Consider the following 27,830-nt stretch of genomic DNA (forward strand, 5'->3'; position numbering starts at 1 on the left):
CTTTCCCTCATTTCAGATTTACCCCTCAGATTTAAAGTGACTGCACTTCCAAGTGCACTTTAAAGTGAACTTGCAGTGCACTTGTAGTGCAAAGTGGATTTGCCTTTCGTAAATAACCCCCAAAGTGTGCAGATATCTGTGGTGGCCAACAGCCTGTCATTGCAATGTACGGGGTTGGTGGCTGGAGCTATCTGCACACAGCTGTCAATCCCAGTCGCAGGAATCAATAGATTGTTGCTGCTGGGATTCTGTGCGAATGGAGACTTACACCTTATGGTCATGCAGTTCTCTGTAGATGCAGTGCTAAATAAGAAGGTAAAACTTGATATGCAGTAGGTGCCATGATTTAGCTTGTTCTTGAACCAAATAAATACTAAAAGCACAGATGTAGCACAAAAAAGATGTGCAAATATCATTACATAATAAAGTCCAGAAATTTCAGTGATAAACAGTCCACCACCAACGTGTTATAAATGCACAATCTTCTATTTGCTTCCAGAGCTGTCCGTGTTGCGCATGCAGCCACCCTGTACAATAAATATGCTCACCTCCAAATGTGGACCCCAATATTACATCAAGGTCAAAATATGTTATCCCTTTCAGGGCAAAGGCTCTTCAACATCACTAAAGCCCTCTCCACCTTTGGCAGCTCCACACCCACAGGCAGGGATTCATATAAAAACAAAATGGCATTAATAATGTTCTGTATCAAAACCTTCTTTATTAAAAACGCCCAAGAAAAGGACTCACATATTAAAGCACTCTCAGTGTTTTGGTATACGCTTAACAATGGATATGGGGACATCCAACAGCGTTATACATCATGCCCTCATAACTATCTCCTCTCCCGCAGATCCACCCCTATACACGTTTCGTCCTATGTGTGGGCTTCATCGGTAGGCCTTGAACCAGCAAAGGGAAGACGAACACTACAGGCAATGGAATCCCTACTATGGGATTCCTAACAGAAATCTGGTTGTGTCACTGAAACGTTTGTATGTCCACATCGACAGAAGGCCAAGCTAGGAGAAAGGGTTTACTCTTGACTTTGGGGTTGATTTACTAAAGGCAAATACACTGTGAACTTTGCAAAGTGCAATTCTACTCTGTAAGTGCAGTTGCTCTAGATCTTAGTAAATGAGGTAAAGCTTCACTTTGCAAAGAATAGCCAATCACGTGCAAGGAAAACAACCAGCATTTTTGCAAGCATATGATTGGATGATGGAAGTCAGCAAGAGTTCACGCTCATTTACTAAGCTCTTGAGCAATTGCATTTGGAGAGTGCAGCTGCAATATGCAAAGTGCACAGTTTTTTAGTAATTTTTAGTAAATCAACCCCATTGCTCAAAGTCAATATTTGTATAGAATTGAGGGGTGACTTATAAAGCAGTCAGGTGTCAAATAAAAAAAAAAAAAAGAAAAAGTAAAACGCTTTTAATAAGCTTTTTATCATGCTCTAATAGAGTGTATGGTTAGCTCCACTTTTTTGATCTGAGAATATTTTATTTATAACAGGTATTTTGTATAGCACCAACAATTTATGCAACACTTCACATTCACATCAGTCCACGCCCTCGAGAAGCTTAACCACTTGAGATCCGCGCTATAGTCAATTGACGGCTACAGCGCGGATCTCCTTTTCCGGGACTACATCTATTGACGTAGTCCCGTGTACGAGCGGCCTGCGCGCCCCCTGAGGGGCGCGCGCGGCGCGCTCTGTGATCGGCGAGTCCATGAGACTCGCCTGATCACCGATCAGTGCAAGGGGTCGATCCCGACCCCTTATCACGTGATCAGCTGTCAACCAATGACAGCTGATCATGTGATATAATGGAGCCGGTAATCGGCTATTATTCCTCCTCGCGCTGAGGGCTTGTAGTTCATTCAGACAACACCGGCATGTCTTTGGGGTGTGAGAGGAAACCCAAGCAAACACAGGAAGAACATGTAAACTCCATGTAGGTAGTGTCCTGGTTGGGATTTAAACCAAGAACTCTAATTCTGCACAGCAGGAGTGCTAACCACTAAGCCACTCACATTTTCAAGGTTGTCTCGTTCTAAAAAAAATAAAAATAAAAATGTGATTGTGTCAAAAAGTAATTTCTTATTTATTGATAAGGTTTGTTGAGTAAACCGAGCCATGATTTTGAATGGGTTAAAGCGGAGTTCCACCCATTTTCTGAACTTTGTCTGTGCTGCATGCCCTCAGCTTTTACTTTTCACAATGGCCATTTTTTTTTCTTTTTATGCTTGTAAATTCCCTACTATTAGTTTGTTCTCCACAACATCCACCTCTAATCGCCTAGGCGATTACGTCACAAGGCAATTCACAAGGGTTCCCGGGGTAGCGTCGTCATGTATCCCTGGAGTCCTTGCGAATCGCCCTATTGCCAAAATCTTGCGTTATTTCCAGACCGTTGCTATGGCAGCATGTCAGGAGGATGGAGCGCCACACAGTGACATTACTGCGCAGGCGCGAGATCAGGAGGTGCACACTGGGAATCCAGCTGCACCTAGTCCCGGAAATAGATACCAGGCTGCTTCAGATGCCCAAAGCGGACATGGCCCCTGCCAGTTTCCGACATCAAGGTAGTCTCTTTATTTTAAACTGAAATTTACCGGAATACACTATAGGCACTAGCTAAATGTGCAAGATAAAGTTTAACAAATGACAGCGGCATTTAAAAAAAAAATTGACTTGGGGGACTGGAACTTCATTTTAAAATCACACCACACAAAAAGTAATGCATGCGCTACTTTTGGAAACTCTTTGGTGCTTCTGTACCATATGTACTAATGCAGCACTGCGTTTGGGACCTGGGTTTGAGATGTCATAAACTTAAAGAGGAACTGCAGTCTGCTCACATAATTTGTAATAAAAACATCTTTGCCATTCTGAAGCTTCCCTCCAACTACTTTGCATATTATTTTATATATACTGTGATTGTGTACTTGCCAAATATGCTGCAGAAATCTCCCTCCACTGAGTCTGGATGCAACCATTTTAACTGTGGGCAGCTGAAGCTGCTGCCTGTTCACTTCCTGGATTTACACAGAGGCACACCCCCAGCTCTGCAGCTCTCATTGGCCCTCTTATGATTCACCCCCCCCCCCCCCCCTACCTTGTTAAAACAACAAGGGCAGAAGATTTAAGATATAGAAAGATGAAAAAATGACTGAAGTTCCACTTTAATATGGACACCTACTGCAGATTGGCACTGCTCGAAAAACGCGGGTTCCATGAACAGGCCCCAAAGAAATGACCTGTGCACACAAATGTCTTCCACTTAGGACTGGATGGGTAAAGGGCGACCTAATATGATTTTCAGGATTTACTGAATTGCTTATTGTTTACAATAAGAACGTTATTAGGCATTTCAGTAATTACCAGGAAGATAACTTTCAGTTTTCCATGAAGTACTTATGAATGTGTTTCATCTGGAATACCTTTTATGCCTTCCCTCAATGAATAATAAATGAATTGCAGGATCTTAAGCAACTGCTAGTATATATTACAGTTCTTTTTTTTTTCAGTTAAAAGCTTAAGACAGACATACTTGAATTAAATAGCTATAATATATAGGTGGATAAGTAAAGGATATTCCCTGTAGTATATTATGAATAAAGTGCAAATTACTTTGACTTTTGAAAGCTAGTCAGTTTGAACTATATAGCGCTATTTAGTCTTGACACATAGAACTGTGATTTATGAATATAAACTGTCTATAAATCTGCTACAGCCACTCAACTAAAACGCTAGGTGGTTTAACATAAACCTGGCCATAGATGGAGAGATGTCTCATTGAGAGCGGGTGGCAATAAGGCATCTGCTGCTGCACTGGATTTCTGCAAAACCAAGACCCACGGCCTGCAATGGCACAGCTACCCGGGGTGGCACAACACACATCAGGCTGCTGTCACCATGTACATTGTATGATTCCGGCCTGTCGCCCCAGTTGGGTCCTCATTGCTGATGTGCTTGTGTAGTTTGTGCGTTTGTGTTGGTGTAATATTGTACTGTATGCTCACAGCTTACTCACTCTGTTGTGGTTCCTCCCGCTGGTCCTTTGTGTCACTATTGTGCTGTGTAGTGATGTTTTTGCCGGTAGGAGGAACCACGGCTTCCAGCAGGGACACTATTTGATGCACTCAGACTATAAGATAGCAGCATAGTTCTGCAAGAAAGAGAAGAATAGGCTTACCACCTGCCTAACTGCTATTTAAATTATTTTCCATTGATTGGCATGCTTTCGATTTTTATAAAGTTCACACTTGTGCGATGCGGGACCTCTCCTACATCGCACCTCTCCCGCAGACAGTTCGCACTGCCTTCTGTGAACCGCTGTGGGTGTCAATACAATGTTAATGATACCCCCAGATTGGTTCACAGATCGCAGTGTGAACTGTGGATTCGGACAGGAATCAGATTCTAGAGTGGGGGAAAAAAGTCCCTGCACCTTTTTCTGTGTAAATCCAATGCAAGTTCAGCCATACAACTGTATGGCTGAACTAGCATTGCTCAGACATCGCATGTGATTGGCACCTGTGTTGCGGGTGCAAATCACATGCGATGTCTGAGATCACACTAGAGTGAACCTGGGCTTAAAGTGATATTAAATCACTGCATTAAGGTAAAATATTTCCCACTACTTCCCCCCCTGTCCCCTCCCCCATCCCAAAACACTTACCTGACTCCTCTCACGATCCAGCACTGTCCCAGCTGCAGCTCCTCTCCCTTCCCTTCCTAGTCTCGCAGGAGCCACAGGATGAGGATGGGCCAGGGGGCATGGCTGAGCCACTCTGTGTATGTTTATGGATGCACACAGTGTGGCTTGACAGCGTGCTTCCAAGGGGTGCCCTCTTAGTACATGGCTTGCTGTGGGGGCACCCACAGGAAAGGAGGAGCAAGCAGCGCTGGCAGGAGGTAAGAGACTGGCCTGTGTAATTCCATTGCACAGAGCAGGTAAGTACAACTTTTTATTTTAATAACACAAAAAAAATACAGTGATTTTAACCCCTTAAATCTTAAGCACTTTTAACAGCTGATTCAGTATTTTGTATAGATTAAGCAACTTCTTTATCTTTTGCAGTGATATTAAAGGTATTTTATTGTTATTTTTTAAATAAAAAACATGTTTTACTTACCTGTTCTGTGTAGTGCTTTTGCACAGTGCAGCCCCAATCCTCCTCTTCTCGGGTCCATCTGGCCCCCCTCCCCCAGCCCCTCCTCTTCTCTGAGTGCCCCCAGAGAAAGCTGTTTGCTATAGGGACACTCGTGTGCTCACTCCCGAGCCCTGCTCTGTGTGGCCATAAGACACACAGAATGGGGCTTAGCCCCTGCCCCCGCTCCCTCTTCACTAGATGTGGGCTGTGATTGATGTCACCTGCATACTGAAGGTTTATTACCATCAGCTTAAGTTGGTACCCTGACTGCTGCCCAGATTTTTGTTTCAGAGTGGCTCCCCTCTCCGTAAACTGTTTGCATCAGCAGAAAAACACAGCCCTGTACCCTAGGGTGGCAAGGCACATCCCAGCTGGGACTGTGACATCATAATGGACGGGGACATCAGCCGGCGATGTCCCTATATAAGTTGCCGGACACCACGTGCCTGTCATTGTGGCCAGAGACAGCGACGAGTCAACAGCTCAAGAAGAGAAGAACAGAAGGCGGTGAAGACAGCGGTGATAGAAGACCAAGCCACCGCTTGTAAAAGAGCTAGAAGAAGGCACGGAGGCCCGGCAAGAAGAACCGAAGAGGGGGACAAGACCCCCGAAGTCGGAAGAAGAGGGTGGCGACGAAGAAGAAAGCCGGCAGAAGATAGCGGAGGAGTCCGGCGAGAAGACCCCCGAAGGCGGAAGAAGACCCCCGGAGCTGTGCAATAAACTATTTTAAACCCTTGTGTGTTGTGGGTTTATTTTACATTTTTTTCACAGGTGAATGAGTAGGGGTACATTGTCATAGGGTGGGGGTCCGGTATCTGGGGGCCCCTTATTAAATTCATTCCGTGCGGGAAAAAGTCTGTTAATTTCAAAAGTACGGCGGACTAGGACGGCCGTATTGTCCACCGGACTGCGACTCTGGCGGACATATTTTGGTGCAAAACTAGTCCACCGGAGCCCACACATGGGGGATTGGAGTCCACCGGACTTTTCCAGGGGATAAAGTAAGTAAACTCATCATGGATCCAGTGATGCGATCCTGAGTCTGGCTCGGGGTTAGCGCTAATGGTACTGAATTTTCACTCCGAGCCAGACTCGGGGTTAAACTGCTCTCCATACACCCAAAATAGATTAGAGGAAAAACATAGGCACCGGGTGCCTGCCTGGCTTCAGGGCATAAAACACTTCCTGTTGTGATTCCCACTACTAGGATTGGATTGACTTCTGGACTTCATCTGGGTCTCTCCACAGCGGATTCTCACCCTTAAAGAGGTGGGATAACTCTTGAATGTGGACATTTCTTTCCTCATGGAGACCACGTTCTGGGTTAGTTTCCTGATGGCGGTCTGCATGGTCAACGGGGGGAAGATGCCAAGGCCTCCTCCTTTACATACAATGATTCTTTGCCACAGCAACAGTTGCTTTTGCATGCTCCTGTTCCTGCACAACTGCCTCCACGACAATGTAATTAAAGGTGAGGGAGGTTGCACTTTTACTCGTTCCTGAAAGGCTCTCCTGGCAGGGCCGGCATTCATCCCTACCACAAGCTGATCTGGCAGTAACTTATCTGAGGCGCTTATGTCGACACAGCCATGCACATGCTTCTTCTCCAGCTGCTTACACAGATTTTGGATGGCTAACGCAAAGGGGGTGAGGCTTTTGTCGTCCTGTTGCCTGCGGACGAAAACTCATTCAATTCATTGTAGGCTGGCCCGGAAAGCTTGGCGAGCATCATTCTCGAAGTAGTTAATGGCTAGGTCTACAATCAGGCGGGTAGGGACTTGATGGAACTGAGCGCCACTCTCCAGTCCTCCCACTCTGATAGAGATATGTTTGACCCGATAAACTTGGGCACTAGAGCCAAGGCCACTTATAAGAGTGCCATAGTGGTCTCCGCTCTTCCTTGCACACCATCTGCAAAGAGGGGCATATCATGCTGACTGCATCATGGTGCACCAGTGGCAAAGAAAACACGCAGAGGCTGAGGTGGGAGAGAACAGTATATTTATAAAGTTCCAAAAACGTACAGTCAGGCTCAGTGGGTAGGCACAGCCAGCCGGAGCCACTTACAAACAGTAGCAGAGGATTGTCGTCTTGAAATGATGCCGAAAGCTTCTGCAATGAGGAGCAGGAATGCGGTCTGGCCAGTCCACTCCCAAATGGGAGGCTTCCTACGGGGAGATAGCATTTTCCATACTCCTCAGGAACCTTTCCCTGCCACCATTTGCTGCCCCTTCCAGACGAGGAACCTGTCCCTACACTAGCCATCACACAAAGCGTGCCAAACCCAGGAGTCTTCAAGTGGTTGTAAACACCATTTGAACTAGTCACATATATCTGTAATGTCTCCAAAGCTCTAAGTGTCATTTCTCTCTAGTGCTTCATTCCTCTGTTATCTGCATGAGTCACTTCTGAGAAGTTCTCTGACACATGAGATGACATGAGCTAAACATTTGTGTTGGAGAGGGTGCGCAGAGAGAGATAAGCAGGGAGCTGGTCTATTCAGAATACAGCTTTGCATGTTCCTTCGTTCCTCTGCCTATGTGGAGGGAAGGGGGGGAGTGTGTCCGTTTCCTCCAATCAGTTCTCACACATTGTAAGTTAAGTCTCCCCACCCACACCTATGTACTGCTGAAATATGAAGAAAGATTTTTAACACAAACTGCACTTCTCAAAGGGTGTAAAAAGTGGAAGACAGGTATAAAAGTAAAACTTATGTAGGAGGATTTGTTTCATCTCTGCATTTCATCTGAGGCAATTCACTTCATTGTGTATATGTGAGGGTTTACAACCACTTTAAATAGATTCTGCTCTGACCCAAGATGGCCACCAAGGTCATATGGGGCACCAGCATCCAATCAGACAGCTGCCTCCCTAGTGACTGCAGAAAGTCATAGAAGAACCAAGTTCCTCACTACTTCCTTCCCTTCTTCATTGCCATTTCAGTCCAGTACCACCTACAGTGGGAACTACAGACTGCACCTGTGTACATTTATTCTTCAATGCTTTTTGTTGCTTACCTGAGACAAGTTTGCCAAAACAAGTGGCTGTGTTTATTCTGAGTTAAATGGTCCTTCTGAACTGGCCGAATTTCGATCTGTCAATGGTCGGCTTTAAATTACATGAAGCTAAATCGTAATATTTGCTAAACATTATAACAAGACATGTTTCCCCTTTGGACTTAGTGGCCTGCAGTTATTAATTAAACTCAACATTGTACTACAAACGAATGCCTTGAAACAATCTTTAACTCTCAACCTGACCATTCATGGCATCCCTGAAGGCCAAAATGCATGTTAGCAATGAAAGGGCTTGAATCCAAGTCGAGGAAAGGATTTAACATACCGTATCTCATATTTTATCAAAAACAGAATTGAATCATTTGAAAAAAAAAAGTGAAATATGTATAGTCACAAATAATTTTTGCCCTATAAATAGGTATTCTTATTTCATCGATAATAAGTTAAAAGTACAGTGCAAGGACGCGACTTATCCCCAGGTTTCCCTAATCTGTCTCTGGTCAATTAAAAAATTGCTTTTGAAATGTGAGCAACAGCTTCAAGGTTTAGGTTACCTAGATCTTTCAGGAGTTGCATTGTTCACAGACGTGTGTGCATATGTGTAGCTTTTGCTTTTCGCCCCCCAGAAATGCATATATACATTTATTAAAGATAAAAGTACTCCCCAGCTTATGTGCTATGTTCCTTAATATAGTATGTGAGCATTTTTTTTAATCATTTAAAATGACATTAAGAAATGACTTTGACAGTTTAGGCTCAGTTGTTTGCATAGAGACGTTAACAAGTACATGCTCAGTAGGTCTTACTGTTAGTGCTGCGGTTGCGGTTGGAGAAGAAACGTGACACTTATCATTGCTCTTGCTATCACATGTAACAGTTCCTGTACAAAATGATTCAAGTGGAAGTCCATGCAAAAACTAAAATTCCTGCATCTATAGATAGACACCACGGATCTAATGCCATATACACACGATCGGAATTCTCCAAGGCTTTTCCGACCGAATTCCGCTCAAGCTTGTGTTGCCTACACACGGTCGCACCAAATTCTGACAGGCAAGAAAGCGATGATGTACAACACTATGACAAGCCGAGAAAATAAAGTTACATGCTTCCAAGCATGCGTCGAATTGTTTCTGAGCATGTGTAGGAATTTTGCGCGTCGGAATTGCCACAGACGATCGGAATTTCCGAAACTTTTTCCGTCTGAAAAATTGAGAACATGCTCACAATCTTTTGCTGGCCGATGGAGCCTACACACGGTCGCATTTTCCGGTGAAAAGCTCTCATCGGTCTTTTGCTGGCCGAAATTCTGTCCATGTGTACGTGGTATAATACTAACCTCTCTATCCCTGTAAAAAAATAGTATATATACCTTTTTGGAAGCCGTCACTTCCCATTAATTTCACAGCCGTTGTGTGGCGTGTCCTCTGCAGAGCTTCCGCCACTGGAGATTGGCATGGAGCGGGTCAGATCGGCTTCCAAAAATGTATGCATACAATTTTTTTCTTTACAGTGACAGAGAGGTTAGTGTTAGATCGGTGGTGTCTATAGATGCAGGGATTTTAGTTTTTGCATGGACTTCCACTGCAATGTAATTCTGCTGTAATGTCAAATGTCACATCTTTCTACCAAGATAGCAGTTGTTAAAGCGGGAGTCCGCCGTTTTTTTTTTTTTTAAAAGCCAGCAGCTACAAATACTGCAACTGCTGACTTTTAAAATAATGACACTTACCCGCCCAGCGCGCCCGCGATGTCGGCACCCGAAGCCGATCTCTCGATCGTCTCTCGGGTGCTGCCGCCGCCATCTAGGGTATGGGAATCAGGAAGTGGAGCCTTTCGGCTTCATTTCCCGGTTCCCTACTGCGCATGCGCAAGTCGCGCTGCGCAATAAGGATGGTCCCCGCTGTCGGTGGGATCCGTGTGTTTCCCAGCAGGCAGCAGGGGACCTTCGGAAAGGGGTGTAGATTCTGCGGAAAGGGGCGTACCTTCTGCAGAATCTACGCCGGAAGTGGGTGCAGATACCTGTACTGTACAGGTACCTGCACCCCCCACTGAAAGGTGCCAATTGTGGCGCCGGAGGGGGGGAGGGTTCCAATGAGCAGAAGGTCCACTTTAGGGTGGACCTCCGCTTTAAGATCCTATTTAGGAATGACTGCCAAAAGCTGGATGTGTAACCTAGGAAAGCTTTCCTTGATGTAGGGGTGTGTACAGAGAAGCTTTCACTTTTCCTAGTATACCTGTCATCACACTGGGGGGGGAATGGGGCCATTTAAGCCTGGTACACACTAATGCCCCGTACACATGGTCGGATTTTCCGGCGTAAAATTTTTGATGGGAGCATGTCAGATATTCTGACCGCGGGTGGGGTCCATCTGACATTTTCCATTGGAATTTCCATCACAAAAAATTGGAGATTGGATCTCAAATTTTCCGACAACAAAATCCATTGTCGTAAATTCCGATTGTGTGTACACAATTCTGTACTGCATTCTGGTGTGAAGGAACCCTAAGCCCTCATTCACACCAATTTGACAGTTCAAAATCGCATGAAAAATCACATTTTGGCAATGGAACCGTTCCTGGAGTTGCGGCTCAAGTTGCAGCAACTTTGAAAAGGGTTTCTGCACTACTTTTCTGCAATTTCATCGTAACTTTCATTGATTTTTGTTAAATGAAGTCTCAAGCCACAATGCAATTGCAGATCCAAATCGCATTGATCTGTGTCTTTGACATCGCGCTGAAGACATATGATTTCAAAGCCGCAATGGTGTGAACCAGGGCTAAAACTTTTCTTACTAGGGCTTTATATACTGTATGTCAATGGTAATTGATAATGGATTCAGAACAGTATTAGTATTTTGTATTTTGAGCACATTCGATTCCCTATGGTCTTGATGTTGTTATTAGTACTATCAGCAGTGTCTCAGACATCAACAAAGTCTCACTGATAAACATCTCAGCTTTCCCATTAAAATTCCACTTTCTGGCCAGGAATGTTCAGATCACACCATTGTCTCCTCTGAGGTTAATCATGATTACAGCTATAATGTTTCAGCATTATCCCACTTACTGCCAAGCCAGCGGACATATTGGCCTAAAATAAACCATACATAGTTTATATATGTTTCATATGATTATCTATTCAGACGGCTTGCATCTGTTTTGATACTGATTAAACCTAATATCTCTGCCACAGTTCATGAATTTAAAAAAAGATTCTTGATAATATTTTTATATTATTATACAGATCTTATTTAGAGCCAACAGATTGAGTAGTGCTTTAAAGTATGGAGGGAGTCAGTTCAATTACAATACAAAATCAAGGTGAGAGAGTTAGAGGGCCCTACTGGTGACATTGTAATATGTACACTCACCGGCCACCTTATTAGGTACATTTGTATTGCTTGGTAACACAAATCACTAATCAGCCAATCACATCATAGCAACTCGAAGCATTTAGGCATCTAGACGTGGTGAAGATGAAACCAAGCATCAGATTGGGGAAGAAAGGGGATTTAAGTGACTTCGAACGTGGCATGGTTGTTGGTGCCAGATGGGCTGGTCTGAGTATTTCCGAAACTGCTGATCTACTGGGATTGCCGTGCACAAACATCTCTAGGGTTTACAGAGAATGGTCAGACAAAGAGAAAATATCCAGTGAGCGGCATGGACGAAAATGCCTTGTTGATGTCAGAGGTCAGAGGAGAATGGGCAGAGATGATAGAAAGCAAGTCACTCAAATAACCACTTGTTACAACCAGGGTATGCAGAATACCATCTCTGAATGCGCAACACATCGAACCTTGAAGCAGAAGGGCTACAGCAGCAGAAGACCACATGGGGTGCCACTCCTGTCAGCTAAGCACAGGAAACCGAGGCTACAAAACTGGACAATAGAAGATTAGAAACACATTGCCTGGTCTGCGGAGTCTCGATTTCAGCTGCAACATTCAGATGGAAGGGTCATAATTTGGAGTAAACAACTTGAAAGCATGGACCCATCCTGCCTTGTATCAAAGGTTCAGGCTGGTGGTGGTGATGTAATGGTGTGGGAGAAAGTTTCTTGGCACACTTTGGGCCACTTTTGAGTATTGTTTATGAATACAGTGTACCCATCTTCTGATGGCTACTTCCAGCAGGATAATGCATAATGTCACCAAGCTCAAATCATCTCAAACTGGTTTCTTAAAGAGGAAGTAAACCCTGATGAGTTTACTTCCTCTTTCATTCCCTGCAAAGGCAAAGCATAATGGACTACTATGCATCGCCTAGTAGTCCATTATGTGTCACTTACCTGACACAGGAGCCAGCGATGTCACCGCTGTCCCCTGTAGTCTGGCGCATCCATCTTCTCGGTGGGTCTCGCTGCTCCGCCGCTGTCATTCGGCGAAGCCACAATGATGTCACTACCGCACATGCGCACGGGAGCCGTCACGCGGGGCATATTCGCCGTTAGTGTTACAAGGTCTCAGGTGTGAAAGGGGTGCAGGTGTGTTAAATTTGGTGTTATCACTCTCACTCTCTCATACTGGTCACTGGAAGTTCAAACATGGCACCTCATGGCAAAGAACTTTGAGGATCTGAAAAAAATAATGATTGCTCTACATAAAGATGATGCACAAGAAAGCCTTAAAATAGTTTGCTGAAGACAAGCATACTAAGGACATGGATTAAACAAAAATTAGTGTAGCGCTAGTAAATGAATTAGTATGAGGATCTAAGACTAAGTATAGGGAATGGCAATAAAGACTAATCCCATAGAACACACATGTGAGATAATGTGCACGTGTAAATGGAAAAAACAAACTGTAAAATGATAAAAAAAAGTGAAACTGTATAATCTCTAGGCTCCGAAGTTCGCTGGAACTCCTGATATAGATGGCTGGGTTATGCGTCTCCAGGCTCCAAAGGGTCGAGCACTCACATTTGAATAGTATCCAGGGTATGGTAGATCATGTAAAAAAAAGGGTAAAAAAGAAAGAAGGGCTCCGGATGGTGCAGGTCAGAGAGAAACCAATGGCTTTATTGAAAAAGTCATAAAAAATTACATAAAAAACGTCAAGTGATCACAAAATAAAGTCAGACATAAAATGTATCATAAAAGCAATGTGGGGTACAAAAAATACAAGTCCAACGCGTTTCAACAGCAAAAGCATTGAAATGAATTAAAGTATTTGTTAACCAAAAAAAAAATGTAGATCCTGGTCCCTTAACCTCCCTGGCGGTATTTCTGAGTGTGGCTCAGGGTGTAATTTCAGTACCATTAGCGGTAACCCTGAGCCAGACTCGGGATCACATCGCAGGATACAGGGAAAGTTACTTACCTTGTCCACTGGATCCTGCGATGTCTTCCCTATGTGTGTGCAAGCTGTCTCCTCGCTAGATTCACACAGTGTCAAGTGCCGCTGAGCTCTGTTCCCTGATCTTTGTTCCCTCTCAACGTGGGGGACGCGCGGGAGCAGAGACTGGCGCCAAATTCAAAAAAGTAAAAACAGTACATATACAATACCCTGTAATCTTACAGATTACAGTACTGTATAAAAAAATACACATCCTTTTTGTCCCTAGTGGTCTGTCCAGTGCCCTGCATGCACTTTTATATTATAAATACATTTTTTTCTGCCTGGAATTTGGAGATTGTCCATAGCAACCAAAAAGTGTCCCTTTATGTCAAAAGTGCTTTTAGACCAACTAGAAAACAGAGGTAAATTAGAATCACTTGCAGAACCGAGCGATAGCGATTTGTGGGGGAAATTCATCATCAAGCACTAAATCTAATGACAGCGCCAATTCTGCAACTGAGCAAATTTCAGTGTTTTTGATATGATTACATTATTGAATAATTTTGATTATTATTATTTGTTATAATTATTTTTAGTTATAATTATAATTTATGATTTTGTGTTTCAAACTTTGTTTTAAACTGCCAGGGAGGATAAAGAAGATTACACAGCACAGTGCTTGTGCTGTGTAATCTGCACTCCCCCCCCCCAAAACTGTAAAAAAAAAAACGGAATTTACCACTTCCTGTATGCCCTCTCTAAATAGAGTGTGATAACAAGGGTAGCTACGCGCTGATCATCGTGGTCTAATTGTGGCCCTCCATCATAGTCATACACTGTCCTCTCTAATCTCCTCTCTCCCCACTCCCTCCTGCCTGTCATCCACCTCTGTGTCTGTCTCCAGCCAGCCTAGCCCCGCCTCGCTAAAAAATTTCACTGCCAGCCTCTCTATTAAAGGTTGGCATAGAACACTGTGTCTGTAGTTTAAAAAAACGAGCAGTGTAAATACCTAATTGCAGCTGTCTTCAGGCCGGTCACGTGACTTGCGGCCGCTTTACAGCTATGAGACACGGCTTCTGTGGAGGAGAAGAGCAGCCATGTGATCTCACGGGCTGATGTCAGAGGGAGATCATGGCAATAGATCAGAGCTGTAAAGCGGCTGCGAGTGATGTGACCGGCCTGAAGACAGCGCAAATCAGATATTTACACTGCTCGTTTTTAAAAACTACAGACACAGGGGATTATTTATTAAAGGCAAATCTACTTTGCACTACAAGTGCAAAGGGCACCTGGAAGTGCAGCCGCTGTAGATCCGAGGGGGACATGCAAGGAAAATAAAAAACAACATTTTAGCTTGCACATGATTGGATGATAAAATCAGCAGAACCTTCCCTCATTCCAAGTGCACTTTGCAATTGTAGTTTGCACTTGTAGTGCAAAGTGGAGTTGCCTTTTCATAAATAACTCCCTTAGTGTGCTATCCCAGCCTCTAATAGAGGGGCTGGCATAGTTTAATATGGATGGGTTAACAAACCCTTTAACACTCAAGCGCTTGACGCACCTGGCGCTAACACACGTTTACATGTATTAAATTATTTTTTGCTGCTCCTAGATGCGCTGATAGTGGGGTTTTTTCTGCCTCTAAACACATATGCCTGCATGGACACATTGGGGGTTATTTACGAAAGGCGAATCCACTTTGCAATGAAAGTGCACTTGGAAGTGCAGTCGCTCTAAATCTAAGGGGTAGATCTGAAATGAGGGGAAGCTCTGCTGATTTTATCATCCAATCATGTGCAAGCTAAAATGCTGTTTTTTTATTTACCTTGCATGTCCCCCTCGGATCTACAGCGACTTTACTTCCAAGTGCACTTGCACTGCAAAGTGGAGTTTTCTTTAGTAAATTACCCCCATGGACTAACATGCAGGGGTATTTAGAGGCAGAAAAAAACTAAAACGTGAGATGCCCCTAACAGTAACGTGAAAAAAAAAACATCGTGCATGAGGTCTTTCACTCATATATGTAGACAAACAAAAACAAAAAAACTGGTATGCTTCTTGATGGCATTGTTAGAATAATAGCAGGCATTAGAGTAATGGAAGAAGACTCCCCAAAGGACATGTCTGTTGCCGTTTAGTGTTCTTGACAGAAAACAGAAATCATTGCTTATCATGATGGTTAACCGATTATTGCCAGGATAATTGTGTTTTCTTTCCTGTTACTTGCACACATTGAAGTATGCAATATCGTATAATGGGGGATTATTTACGAAAGGCAAATCCACTTTGCACTGCAAGTACACTTGGAAGTGCAGTCGCTCTAAATCTAAGGGGTAGATCTGAAATGAGGGAAAGCTCTGCTGATTTTATCATCCAATCATGTGCAAGCTAAAATGCTGTTTTTTTATTTTCCTTGCATGTCCCCCTCGGTTCTACAGCGATTTTACTTCCAAGTGCACTTGCAGTGCAAAGTGGGCATTCCTTTAGTAAATAACCCCCTATGTGATTCCCATGTACATTTAACCAGTTCCCGACCAGCGCACGCCGATGTACATCAGCAGAATGGCACGGGCAGGCATATTGGCGTACAGGTACGTCCAATCTTTAATGCCGACCTGCCATCACGAGTGTGCCGCCGGCGGTGCACTCGTGTGCTGGTCGGGACCCCCGTGAGTCCGGTTGTGGGTCCCACGGACTCGATCGCCACGGACATACCAGCGATCGTCTCACGGGGCGGCTGAACGAGGAAATGCCGTTGTAAACAGCATTTCCCCATTCTGTCTAGCAACTAGTGACGCTGATCTCTGCTCCATGTAATTGGAGCAGAGATCAATGTTCACTAAATTAAAGCCCAGCCCCCCATAGTTAGTAACACACCCCTAGGAACAATTAACCCCTACACTGCCACCCACTGGTTAACCCCTTCACTGCCGGTGTCATTTACACAGGAATCACTGCATTTATATAGCAGTGATTGCTGTATAAATGACAATGGTCCCAAAAATGTGTCAAAAATGTCCGATGTGTCCGCCATAATGTCGAAGTCACAATAAAAATCGCTGATCGCCGCCATTACTAGTAAAAAAAAAATTATTAATAAAAATGCCATAAAACTATTGCGCAAACCAATCAATAATCGCTTATTGCGATTTTTTTTACCAAAAATATGTAGAACAATACGTATCGGCCTAAACTGAGGAAAAAAAAGTTTTTTTATATATTTTTGGGCGATATTTATTATAACAAAAAGTAAAAAATAATGCATTTTTTTCAAAATTGTCGCTCTATTTTTGTTTATAGCGCAAAAAATAAAAACCACAGGGGTGATCAAATACCACCAAAAGAAAGCTCTATTTGTGGGAAAAAAAGGACATCAATTTTGTTTGGGAGCCACTTCTAAAATGTAAAATACTATTCTAATAGTTTTACACAATACATCAACATCCACACATGTAAGACACCCGTTGGAGGTGATTTATTCTTCCAAATCCAATACACTTTTGCACACTGGTACTGACTAGTATTCCAATGTTTCTATTTTCCCTCAGTTTTTCTCCATCTCAGCTAATGTGACCCCAGTGCTGACATAGAGTCGCAGGGGAGGGTCATTGGACGCCGGTGTCTAGAAGGTCGTAATGTTACACAATGAAAACCTGTGGCTTTGTGTAACTAAAAGGTAGACTTCATCCATCTGCTGGCTTGTATACACTTTTGGTGCAATTTTTAGGCATTTTGAAAAGGCACTCCTGAAGAAATCTCAAGGCGCCCCAGGGTGCCTGGGCACCCTGGTTGAAAAAGTCTGCTCTACACATACTAAATACTTTTTTTTTAGGTTTGGCTGTTGATTCTTGAACCCTTGGGGGTCATTTACAGTTATGTGTTGTGACGCCATTCATTTTGAATAGCTCCCTATTCAGTAGTGGGCAATGTATCCTCTGAATAAAAAAGGGTTGTATCCATTTTTCTGTTAAAGTGATATTAAATGCTTTATTTTTATTTTTTTAAACAAACATGTTATACTCACCTGCTCTGTGCAGTGGTTTTGCATAGAGCAGCCCTGATCCTCCTCTTCTCTGTTCCCTTGCCAGTGCTCTTGGCCCCTCTTGCCGAGGGCCCCCAGAGCAAGCAGCTTGCAATGGGAGAACCCAAGCAGGCTTGTTCCCGAGCCGCTGCTCTGCGTGTTCATTCACACACAGAGCTGTGGCTCAGCCCCGTCCCCTCTCTCTCCTCTTTGGCTCACTAGCTCACTGACGGTGGTTAACAGCATTGGGAGCCAATGAGGGAGAGTCCTCAGAGTGCCAAGGCTCTGGTGGAGATCGCTGGGTCGAAAGCAAGCTAAGGTAAGTATGGGGGGGGGGGGGGCTTGGGGCCCTGCTTCACAGAGAAGGTTTTTTACGTTCATATATGTGGAGGTGCCATTTTTCTGGTCTGAGCCGCAGTACATGCACATTCTGAGCTGCCTGGTCCTTCGCTGCTCTCAGATTCAGCAACATTCTGCCTTTGGCCCTACACAGCTGCAGCTACTTCATCATCAGGTATGGCAAGTATTGGGACACTTGTTTATTGAGGGTGACTTGCCAGACCACAGGCCATTTAACCCTCAGCAAGTTATGGCCCATTCAGCTTTCTTTCTTTATGTATTAAAAAAATGATAATAAATTGCGAATGCTCCTAAATGTTCCTAAAAGCTTCTAAAAGCTACTAAATGTTACTAGAAGCTGGCACAAAAATACTATGTTCCGCATTTTTCATTCAGCATTTTTTCTAGCTTTTTTCTGAGCTTATTAAAAATGCACATGGAGCCTTAGGCTGCTTATTAGCGGGTGGGGGTAAAGGCAAGCAAGAACTTTCAGATACAAAATCCTCTGTTATGTGCTGCAAGACAATATAAACACCTTAGGAATTTCTAGGCCCTTGATGTCACATAGGGGCATTTTCCAATTTTGTTTTAAGATTTCCCTGTGAGTAGGGCAATCATTGTGAAAGATCCATAGCTGTCAGCTTGTATATTAACCCCAGAAAGCGGTAGTGGAAACGCACGTTCCATGTCTGTTTTCTCCACCACTTTCAAAACGCATTGCAGTTGTTACAAATGTAGTGCGTTTGCCTGCACCAGATCACGTGATACATGCGATACAGTTTCAGTGCGTTTTTTTAATGAGAAGTATGGCAAAAGCTTTTTTGCCCATACTTCTTCTATGGATCACCGGAATGCAGTTCGTTCTACACTCCTGTGACCTGTTTTCGCCCCCAACAGCAGGCTGAAGCCCGCTGTCGGCTGATGTCACTCAGCCAGTTCAGGCTCGGGAAAGATCCTGACCATATGGCTGGGATCTACCCAGATACATGGACCGGCACCTGGCTTAGCTTCTCAACGATCCACCGAGAGTCTGAGCCAGCCCCTCCTGCACCCTCCATAGCTCCGGTGAGCACTGGAGGGGAGAGCAGAGAGCCGCTGACTTACTGTCATGGATCTCTGCTAAGAGAGGAGGGGTCGCACTGAGTGTTCAGTGGTGTTCAAACTCTCAGTTCTCACTACAGAGCCAATGGGGGACAAATCAGATTAATGCTGCATCCACCTAAGTGAGTATAAATGTTTTTTTTTTTAATCCTGAAATTTTCTGCATGCACTACTTTTGGTGCGGTCCAGTGTGATTTGAGCCATTTAAAATGAATAGGGTCAAATAGAGAATCGCACCGCATGAGAACCGCACAGGAATGTGCAGCATGTTCCTGTCCGATTCCTGGTGTGGATTGGCCCTCGGGCAAGAATTTTGGCCCTGAGTAAGGCTGGCCATAGATGGATCACACCTCCATCCACAAAATAGAGGCGGATGAAGGAATTTTCCTCGTTGAGACATTGGGGCTTATTTACAAAAGGCAAATCCACTTTTTATTACAAATGCAAAGTGCAGTTGAAATTGCACTGAAAGTGCACTTGGAAGTGCAGTCACTGTAAATCTAAGGGGTGGATCTGAAATGAGGGGAAACTCCGCTAATTTTATCATACAATCATATGCAAGCTAAAATACTGTTTTTAGTTTCCTTGCATGTCCCGCTCGGATCTACAGCGACTGCACTTCCAAGTACACTTTCAGTGCATTTTCAAGTGCACTTTGCACTTGTAGTTTGGACTTGTAGTGAAAAGTGGATTTGCCCTTCGTAAATAACCGCCTTTGTGTTCTGACAGCTGGGACTCTCTGGCTTGCTTGGCTGCAGCCATTGATTAAGATAAATTTTCCAACAAACCCATTTGACAGACGTCAGTCAGTAGATTGAGCGGGAGTAGCCACACACGGATTGAAAAGCGCTCAGTCCCTGCTGAACCGGCTGAGTTTCGATCCATCTATGACCAGCTTTTGGATGACTCATGCAAGGAAGGGCAGATGTCATTCTCGGGAAAATATCTGCTCATCTATGGCCACAGTCAGATGACACACAATAATACATAGAAATTAAATGTCTGGATGTATAGTCACTCAAAAATAAAACAGGTTACAGATGTAGGAAACGGCAATGTTAATTATAGACACAACAGTAATAATGATTGTACAGTGCCGTGTGCATCGGCGGTAAAGGTGGTAATAACGAGCAGTGCTTAGGGGTGCAAGAAGCCACAAAGACAGCAGTCATTTTAAGTGTTAGAAAATGGCCCTTTGAAGTGGCAGGCGCTATTTTGAAGAGTACATCCATTCCATGCTGTAGCAGTGAGAAAGAAAGTATGGCTTTCATCGATGCCGCAACAGTGGCCTCTTGTGCTGAAGAGGACTGTTCGGGGGGGGGGGGGTGATTAGGGATACAAGCACATAACAAGGCTCACCCCATAGGCAAAATGTCCTTTGATATTAACACCAACGTTGCTTCTGGCTTGCCCTTGATTGTTTGCCTTCTTATTGTTCTAATAAAGAAAAAGCAGTGCGCTCTGATTAAATTTGGCATATGTGACTTCTCACCCCTGCCTGCCCCTTTATCAGGACAGAGCTGTGGATTAATGGTTATCTGCAAACATTGTACCACACTGGTCATGAATGCTGCTGTGTGAAATCAAAGGACTATGTAGACATAGCTTGTGACAAATAGAAAAAATACATCATTCCTGAGCATTAAATGACTAAAAATGACAGTGATCTGTAAACTCCAAATAATACATCTTAAAAAAAAGAGGGGGGGGGGGGGGGGTAGTAAAGAAATTTGCAAGATACTTAGCTTGGCACATAATAAAACACATCAGATTGGTAACACTAGGCAGAACAATGCAATGTTAAGCTGGTGCCAGATGTTTTTCTTTGTCATTGGTGACCAAATAATTTCGCATATTTGTAAATAGAGGGGTCCCCAAAATGTTCAGTATGGGGGCCACCTTGTATACTTTAAAAATATTTGTGGCTCCAAAAAATCCGCAATTAAGCCCCGTACACAAGATCAGACTTTCCGACGGGAAATGTTGGCTGTCAGGGTGTTGGCGGAAAATCTAACCGTGTGTATGCTCCGTCATACAATTGTTGTCGGACTTTCCGCCAACAAATGTTGACTAGCATGTTTTCAAATTTTCCTCCAACAAATGTGTGTTGTGGGACTTTCCAATCGTGCGTACACCAGTCCTTCGGACAAATGTCCAAGGTACAAACATGCATGCTCAGAAGCAGAAGCAGTCGGTCTTGTAAACTAGCGTTTGTAATGGAGAATTAACATTCGTGACGTGGCAAATTATGAAATCTCCAAATGCAGCGCACAATTCTCTTCTTTAACGGGATAATTTAACGGGATAATTTAATGGAGGATGCTGGGACTGTGACATCATAAGGGGTGGGGTCATCGGGTGATGTCACATGTTGACCCCGTCCCTTATGATGTCACAGTCCCAGCATCCTCCATTAAATTATCCCGTTAAATTATCCCGTTAAAGAAGAGAATTATGCCTATATAAGTCGCCGCACAACGCGTCCCTGCCATTACGGCTGGATAGAGCGTTGTGTCAACTTTGGAAGGAAGAAGAAGAGAAGAAGGAAGAAGATGAAGAAGGAAGAAGAAGGCGTCAGCGACAAGACAGGGCCAACGCTAGTAAAAGAGCTGCAAGAAGATAGCGGAGGCCCCGGCAAGAAGAAACGAAGAGCGGGACAAGACCCCCGAAGTCAGAAGAAGACCCCTGGGCGGCAGCGGCGACGAAGGAGAAAGCCAGGCGCCTCCGCTAGTAAAAGAGCAATTAATGCACCCCCAAATATTCTAATCCATTTGTGTGATAATCCTGTTCTTTTAATATGATAAGTTTATTCATTGGATTCTAACATCTATGGCACAACAGGCAATAGTTTTTCTTGACAAATCTTTATTATTTTTTGGCAATGCCATGGTGTGGGTGGATTTGTGCCAGTCACAAGCTGTGCCACACCCCTCCAGCCTATGTCTTAGAATAAGAGGGAGGTGAAGCCACCATTAATCTGCTTGTAATATCCCAACCCCGTTGTGTTTATCTGGGTAATGGGCATGAAGGAGGAGGGAGAGAGTGGGCTGTCATTTACCACTGTGTATATGCCAACATGTGTGACTTTATAGTCACATAGGCTGCTCATAAACTCACTGAAAACTGAGCATGTGCAGAGTTGCCACTACAGCTGCAAAATCCCTAGTTGAATTGGGGACATGGACAGAAGGTTTATAGAGGGCAGCAGGGTCAGCCATTTTTTTTTTTTTTGCAGAAAACAGAAAATGAATCTGATAGTGAGTGAGTTTGAACCCACTGGTTGAATGAAAAATGCCAGGGCTTTCAGCTCATTCCTTTAACTAGCACATATGAATTATTATTACTCATAAAGTTCAGGTAAGGACCTTATTATTGGCAATTCTGTCTGTTGATTCAAAGTATAAAGCTACTTTCACACTGGGGCGTTGGCGGTAAAGCGCCGCTATATTTAGCGGCGCTTTACCGTAATTTTAGCAGAGCTATTAGGCTGCTAGCGGGGCAGTTTTACCTCCCGCTAGCGGACGAAAAAGGGTTAAAACTGCCCGCAAAGGCGGGTTTGCAGCACTGCCCCACTGTTTTCTATGGGAAGGGGTGGTTTAGGAGCGGTAAATACACCGCTCCTACAGCACTGCAAAGATGCGACTTGATGGACTTTTTTGACCATCCTGCAAGCGCACCTCTCCAGTGTGAAAGCCCTCAGGCTTTCACACTGGAGAGACAGCAGCAGCTGTTTCAGGGGGCTTTGCAGGCCTATTTTTAGCAATGTAGCACCTGCAAAGCACCCCAGTGTGAAAGGGGCCTAAAGGTGATAAATGTACAATTGACACTTAAAGCTGATGACCAGGGAAAACAGTAATACTCCCTTGCACTGAGTCTGCTACTGTACTGCAAGGGTTAAATTCTTGTTCATGTTTAAGGCACCAGAAGAAGCACTTACCCGATCCCTCAATACCCCAGACTTTCCCCAGGCAGGTGGGTGGGTCTGACACCCGCAGCAACTACTCCCCTATGCTCCAGCAAGCCATAGCCTTCGATATTAGGATGCAGAGGGATGCCAAAGGGGAGAGCAGAGGATCAGGAATGTAAAAGTGCCTTTTGCGGTACCCTAGACATAATTGTGCATTTAATCCTTGCAGTGCAATGGAAGTCTCACTGCAAGGAAGGGTTATTGTTTTACCCTGGAGATAGGCGTTAAATCCCTTAATGCCTATCTATGGAGTGTTTCCAGAGGCTGGAAGCGCTCATTAGCGCTCCCCACAACAATTCTACACATACAGATCATACCTAGTCATTGCCTTGTATGCCTGGGATCAGACTGTCTATGGGAATCTTGGTAATGGATCTACACATAGGATTATCTTTATAATTAACTCGATCTTTCTGTACAACTGTTGCCAATCATTCCTTTTTGTACAATCTCTGAATAGTGTTTCTAATGGTTGAAACTACTCATTAGTGCCCCCGACAAAAGTTATACACAGAATGATCATATATAAAACAAATGGCAATTAAAAATAGTCAAATGTCATGCGACTTTAAATCACCATAGCAGCGCTCATGTCAGTCTATGCATATATGACACGCTTATGTACAATCCCTTATACAAGAAAAAAGTCATTTGAGGTGGTTCCCAGTGAATAAATCAGAATTTTCTTATAGGTTAAAAAAGTTCATAAATCCATGCACCAAACACCCAGGCTTGTCATCACGGGAAAGGAAAACTCGCTTCTTTGGGGTTAAACTCACCAGAAATCTGGTTAAATCAAGCATCCCAAAAAATGCAAACCGTAGACTTGCCACCAATTGCTAACCACAAAAAGACACAAAACACAAGGCGACACAAACGTCACTTCCGGCTATCCTGGAGAACACGCACCTTGGGAAACCAGAAAGCAGCCAAACACGCTGGCCTCTCTTGACGCTGATGTCTCCTTGTGGCTAGCGATCGGTGGCAACGCTACGGTTTGCATTTTATGCTTTATGAATTATTTCATCCTGTAGGAATAACCTGTAAAGGGGGTTTTTGGGGCTTCAATAAAATTGTAAATGATATATTTGGGATGCTTAATTTTACCAGATTAGATTAACCCCAAAGGGGTGAGTTTTCCTTTCACGTGGTGACAAGCTTGGGCGTTTGGTGCATGAATTTATGAACTTTTTTTTTCTCTATAAGAAAATTCTGATTTATTCACCGGGAACCACCTCAAGGGACTTTTGTCTTGTATAAGGGATTGTACATAAGCGTGTCATATATGCATAGATTGACATGAGCGCTGCTATGGTGATTTAAAGTTGCATGACATTTGACTATTTCTAATTGCCATTTGTTTTATATTTGTTTTATGTTCAGTAGCTGCCATTTTATGATTTAAGATTATACGCTGTAACTTTGACATTTACTACCTTAAACAGGAAGTAAATCCTGATGGGTTTTACTTCCTCTATGTTTCCCTGCAAAGGTAAAGCATAATGGGCTACTATGCATCGCGATATCACGCTGTCCTCTCTTCCACGAAGCGCCCATCTTCCTTCCAGGTATCGTGGCTCCGGCGCTGTGATTGGCTGGAGCCGCGATGACGTCACTACCGCGCATGCGTGCGGGAGCTGCCACTAATGGCATGATCGCCGTTAGCAGCGGGACTCTCAGTAAGCCTGTCCGCAGACAGCGGCGCCTGTCTTTTGCAAATATCTCCTAAACCAGTAGGTTTACGAGATTTTTCTTGCACCTACAGGTAAGCCTTAATCTAGGCTTACCTGTAGTTAAAAGTGGTTTGTAAGGGTTTACAACTACTTTAAGAGGATTATTCAACTGTAGCGCTGAGCAGTGTGTTTGGGCCGTTTTTTGTTGTGCACTTTGTATTTTACAGAAAGATCATACCTGTCACTGCCTTAGTCATCCTGTGATCAGAATGTCTATGGGAATCCTGAGACTGTACAAAAAGGAAGCATACAGAAATGACCTAGTAAATTAGACAGTCTCTATTTACATTAGTGTTTTCAAAGGCTGGAAGTACTCATTAGCGCCCCCTATAAAAGTCCTACACAACAGGACGACACCTAGTCATTGCCCTAGTCTTCCTGGGATCGGTCTATGGGAATTCTGCCTAGCTACACGTGGGACTCTGTTTGTAAAGATTTTAACCCCTTACAAAACACTTCTGCACAGAAGAATCACTCCTAGTCATTGCCTTAGTCTTCCTGTGATTAGAATGTCTATGGGAATCCTGAGACTGTAATGGGATTTTCTGTACAAAAAGGAATCATGCTGAAATGATCTAGTAAATTTAGACAATCTCTATTAACAGTAGTGTTTCCAGAGGCTGGAAGCACTCATTAGTGCCCCTACAATAATTTTACACATCAAGATCATACCTAATCATTGCCCTCGTATTCCTGGGATCAGACTGTCTATGGGAATTTTGAGACTGAAGCTACATATTGGGATTCACTGTACAAAAATGAATAATTGGCAACAGTCATACAGAAATTATCGTTAATTAGACAATCTCTGAATAGTTCTTCTAGTGGTTGGAAGCACTCATTAGTGCCCCCTACATAGAAGGATCACACCTAATCAGTGCCTTGGTCTTCCTGTGATCAGAATGTCTATGACAATCCTGAGACTGGAACTACACATGGGATTCTCTGTACAAAAAGGAATCATACAGAAACGATCTAGTAAATTAGACAATCTCTATTTACAATAGTGTTTCCAAAGGCTGGAAGTCCTCGTTAGCGCCCTCTACAAAAGTCCTATACAGCAGGATGACACCTAGTCATTCCCCTAGTTTTCCAGGGATCAGTCTATGGGAATTCTGCCTAGCTACACATGGGATTCTGTTTGCAAAGATTTCAACCTAGTCATTGCTATAGTATTCCTGGGATCAGTGTATGGAAATCTTGAGAATGGAGTTACACATGGGATTCTCTGTAAAAAAAGGAATGAGTGGTGATAGAAAAATAATCTAGTAAATTAGAAAATCTCTATTTACAATAGTATTTCCAAGGGCTGGTACTACTCGTTAGCGTCCCCTTGCAAATGTCCTACAAATCAGGATGACACCTAGTCATTGCCCTAGTATTCCCGGGATAAGACAGTGTATGGGAGTCTTGGGACTGGAGTTACACGTGGGATTCTCTGTATAAAAAGAAATGGATGGTGATAGCCATACAAAAATAATCTAGTAAATTAGAAAATCTATATTTACTATAGTATTTCCAAGGGCTGGTAGTACTCGTTAGCGTCCCCTTGCAAATGTCCTACAAATCAGGATGACACCTAGTCATTGCCCTAGTATTCCTGGGATCAGACAATGTATGGGAGTCTTGGGACTGGAGTTACACGTGGGATTCTCTGTATAAAAAGAAATTATTGGTGACAATCGTACAGAAATGCATTCTCTCTATAAAAAGGAATGGGTGGTGAAAGTCGTACAAACATAATCTAGTAAATTCGACAATCTCTATTTTCAATAGTGTTTCCAGAGGCTGAAAGTACTCGGTAGCGCCCCCTACAAAAGTCCTACACAGCAGGACGACACCTAGTCATTCCCCTAGTTTTCCAGGGATCAGTCTATGAGAATTCTGCCTAGCTACACATGGGATTCTGTTTACGAAGATTTTAACCCCTTATTAAAAAAAAATTAAAAAAATTAAAACGATCTTGATTGAAATCAATCTACTACAAATTAATCATCGGTCAACCAAGAGTTACATCTCTTATTTCATAACAAGCAGCTAAAACCGTATAGGTAAAATTGGCAATCCTGCCCTAAAATTCCAATTTTTCTAAAATCCCACTATTAGAGGAGCAGCTACGAAAAAAAAAAAAAATCGAATCCAGGGCAAATGCTTTTTTTTTTGTTGTTGCTCAGAGCACACAATTAAAGCAGAATAAACCTCTTGACAGGTCAGGATTGACACATCAAGCCAGCGCGCACGTTTTCCTGTTATCTTCCTGTTTCAAGTAGCGCATTTACTGTCAGAATGTGGAGCCGAGGACAACACATGATAAAGCTGAGCATTTGCCGAGCAGCCTGCTTCTCTCTCTCCGCCTGTCTGTTTCTGCAGGGCTGCTGGTAGTCTTTAAGCTGTGTGAGAATCCTGGGAGTTGGTGATGTCAGACCGGTTTGGGTCATTTGAAGGTTAGCAGCCTGGGAAGGGTTCATGGAGAGTTCACTCGCATATATTAGGCAATCCAATCTTTCATTTTGTGTGACACAAGTAGTAGGAAGTGAGCTGTTCAAAAGCAGAAGGATCTATTCGCTTTGGAAGGGGGGACGCCGAGTGCTAGATGGAATAAATGTTGTTATTTTTGCAGACTTTCAGCTCACTTACGCCCAGAGAGCGGGTACGGGCGTACGATCTGCTCCAGCAGCCTGCAAGCACCTTCAGGAATTTCGAGAGGTTTTAGCCTGCAGCTGACAGCTTGGATTTCTTCATCTCCTCTCCCCCCCCTCTCCTCCTCCTTCTTCTGCTTAGCTGGAATGGCTGGGAAGCTTGGAAAATAGTAAATGATCATTTGGATCAATTACAGGCTTTTAGCTGTGTTGTCTGTCATAATTCATGATTCTGGTCTGGGAAATAGACCAACAGCCTACGTGCCAAAAAAAAGGGGCAGAGTTTTGATGGAGTTGGGTGTACTTTTCGATGCCATTTTCCTGTGCACCTAAAGGAAAAGCACTTTTCCAGGCATCTCGTATAGGGGGGAAATCATGTTTGACTGTATGGATGTTCTAGCAGTGAGCCCTGGGCAAATGCTGGATTTCTACACTGCGAGCCCATCTTCTTGCATGCTACAGGAAAAAGCTCTCAAAGCATGCTTCAGCGGATTGGGACAGACAGAATGGCAGCACCAACACCGGCACAGTGCTCAATGTAGGTCCACTTACCAGCCTGTCTGCTTTT

General features: G+C 43.7%; 1 protein-coding gene across 5 annotated transcripts in view; it reads left to right on the plus strand.

The window, feature by feature from the left end:
• The window catches only part of RARB (retinoic acid receptor beta), a 1,106,099-nt gene that overhangs the window by 781,135 nt on the left and 297,134 nt on the right, over positions 1-27,830 (plus strand). The window contains exon 1 of one of the 5 annotated variants that reach the window (XM_077491428.1): positions 26,930-27,800. The exons of the other annotated variants lie outside the window; for them this stretch is intronic. Within the exon in view, the coding sequence (XP_077347554.1) occupies positions 27,638-27,800 (163 nt within the window). The 5' untranslated portion in view covers positions 26,930-27,637. Of the gene's footprint in view, positions 1-26,929; positions 27,801-27,830 lie in introns of those variants that run through there. 5 annotated transcript variants of the gene reach the window in all.

The sequence above is a fragment of the Lithobates pipiens genome, unplaced genomic scaffold, assembly GCF_037356315.1.
Source record: "Lithobates pipiens isolate NorthernLeopardFrog02 unplaced genomic scaffold, aLitPip1_a1.2 Scaffold_19, whole genome shotgun sequence".
Taxonomy (NCBI): Eukaryota; Metazoa; Chordata; class Amphibia; order Anura; family Ranidae; genus Lithobates; species Lithobates pipiens.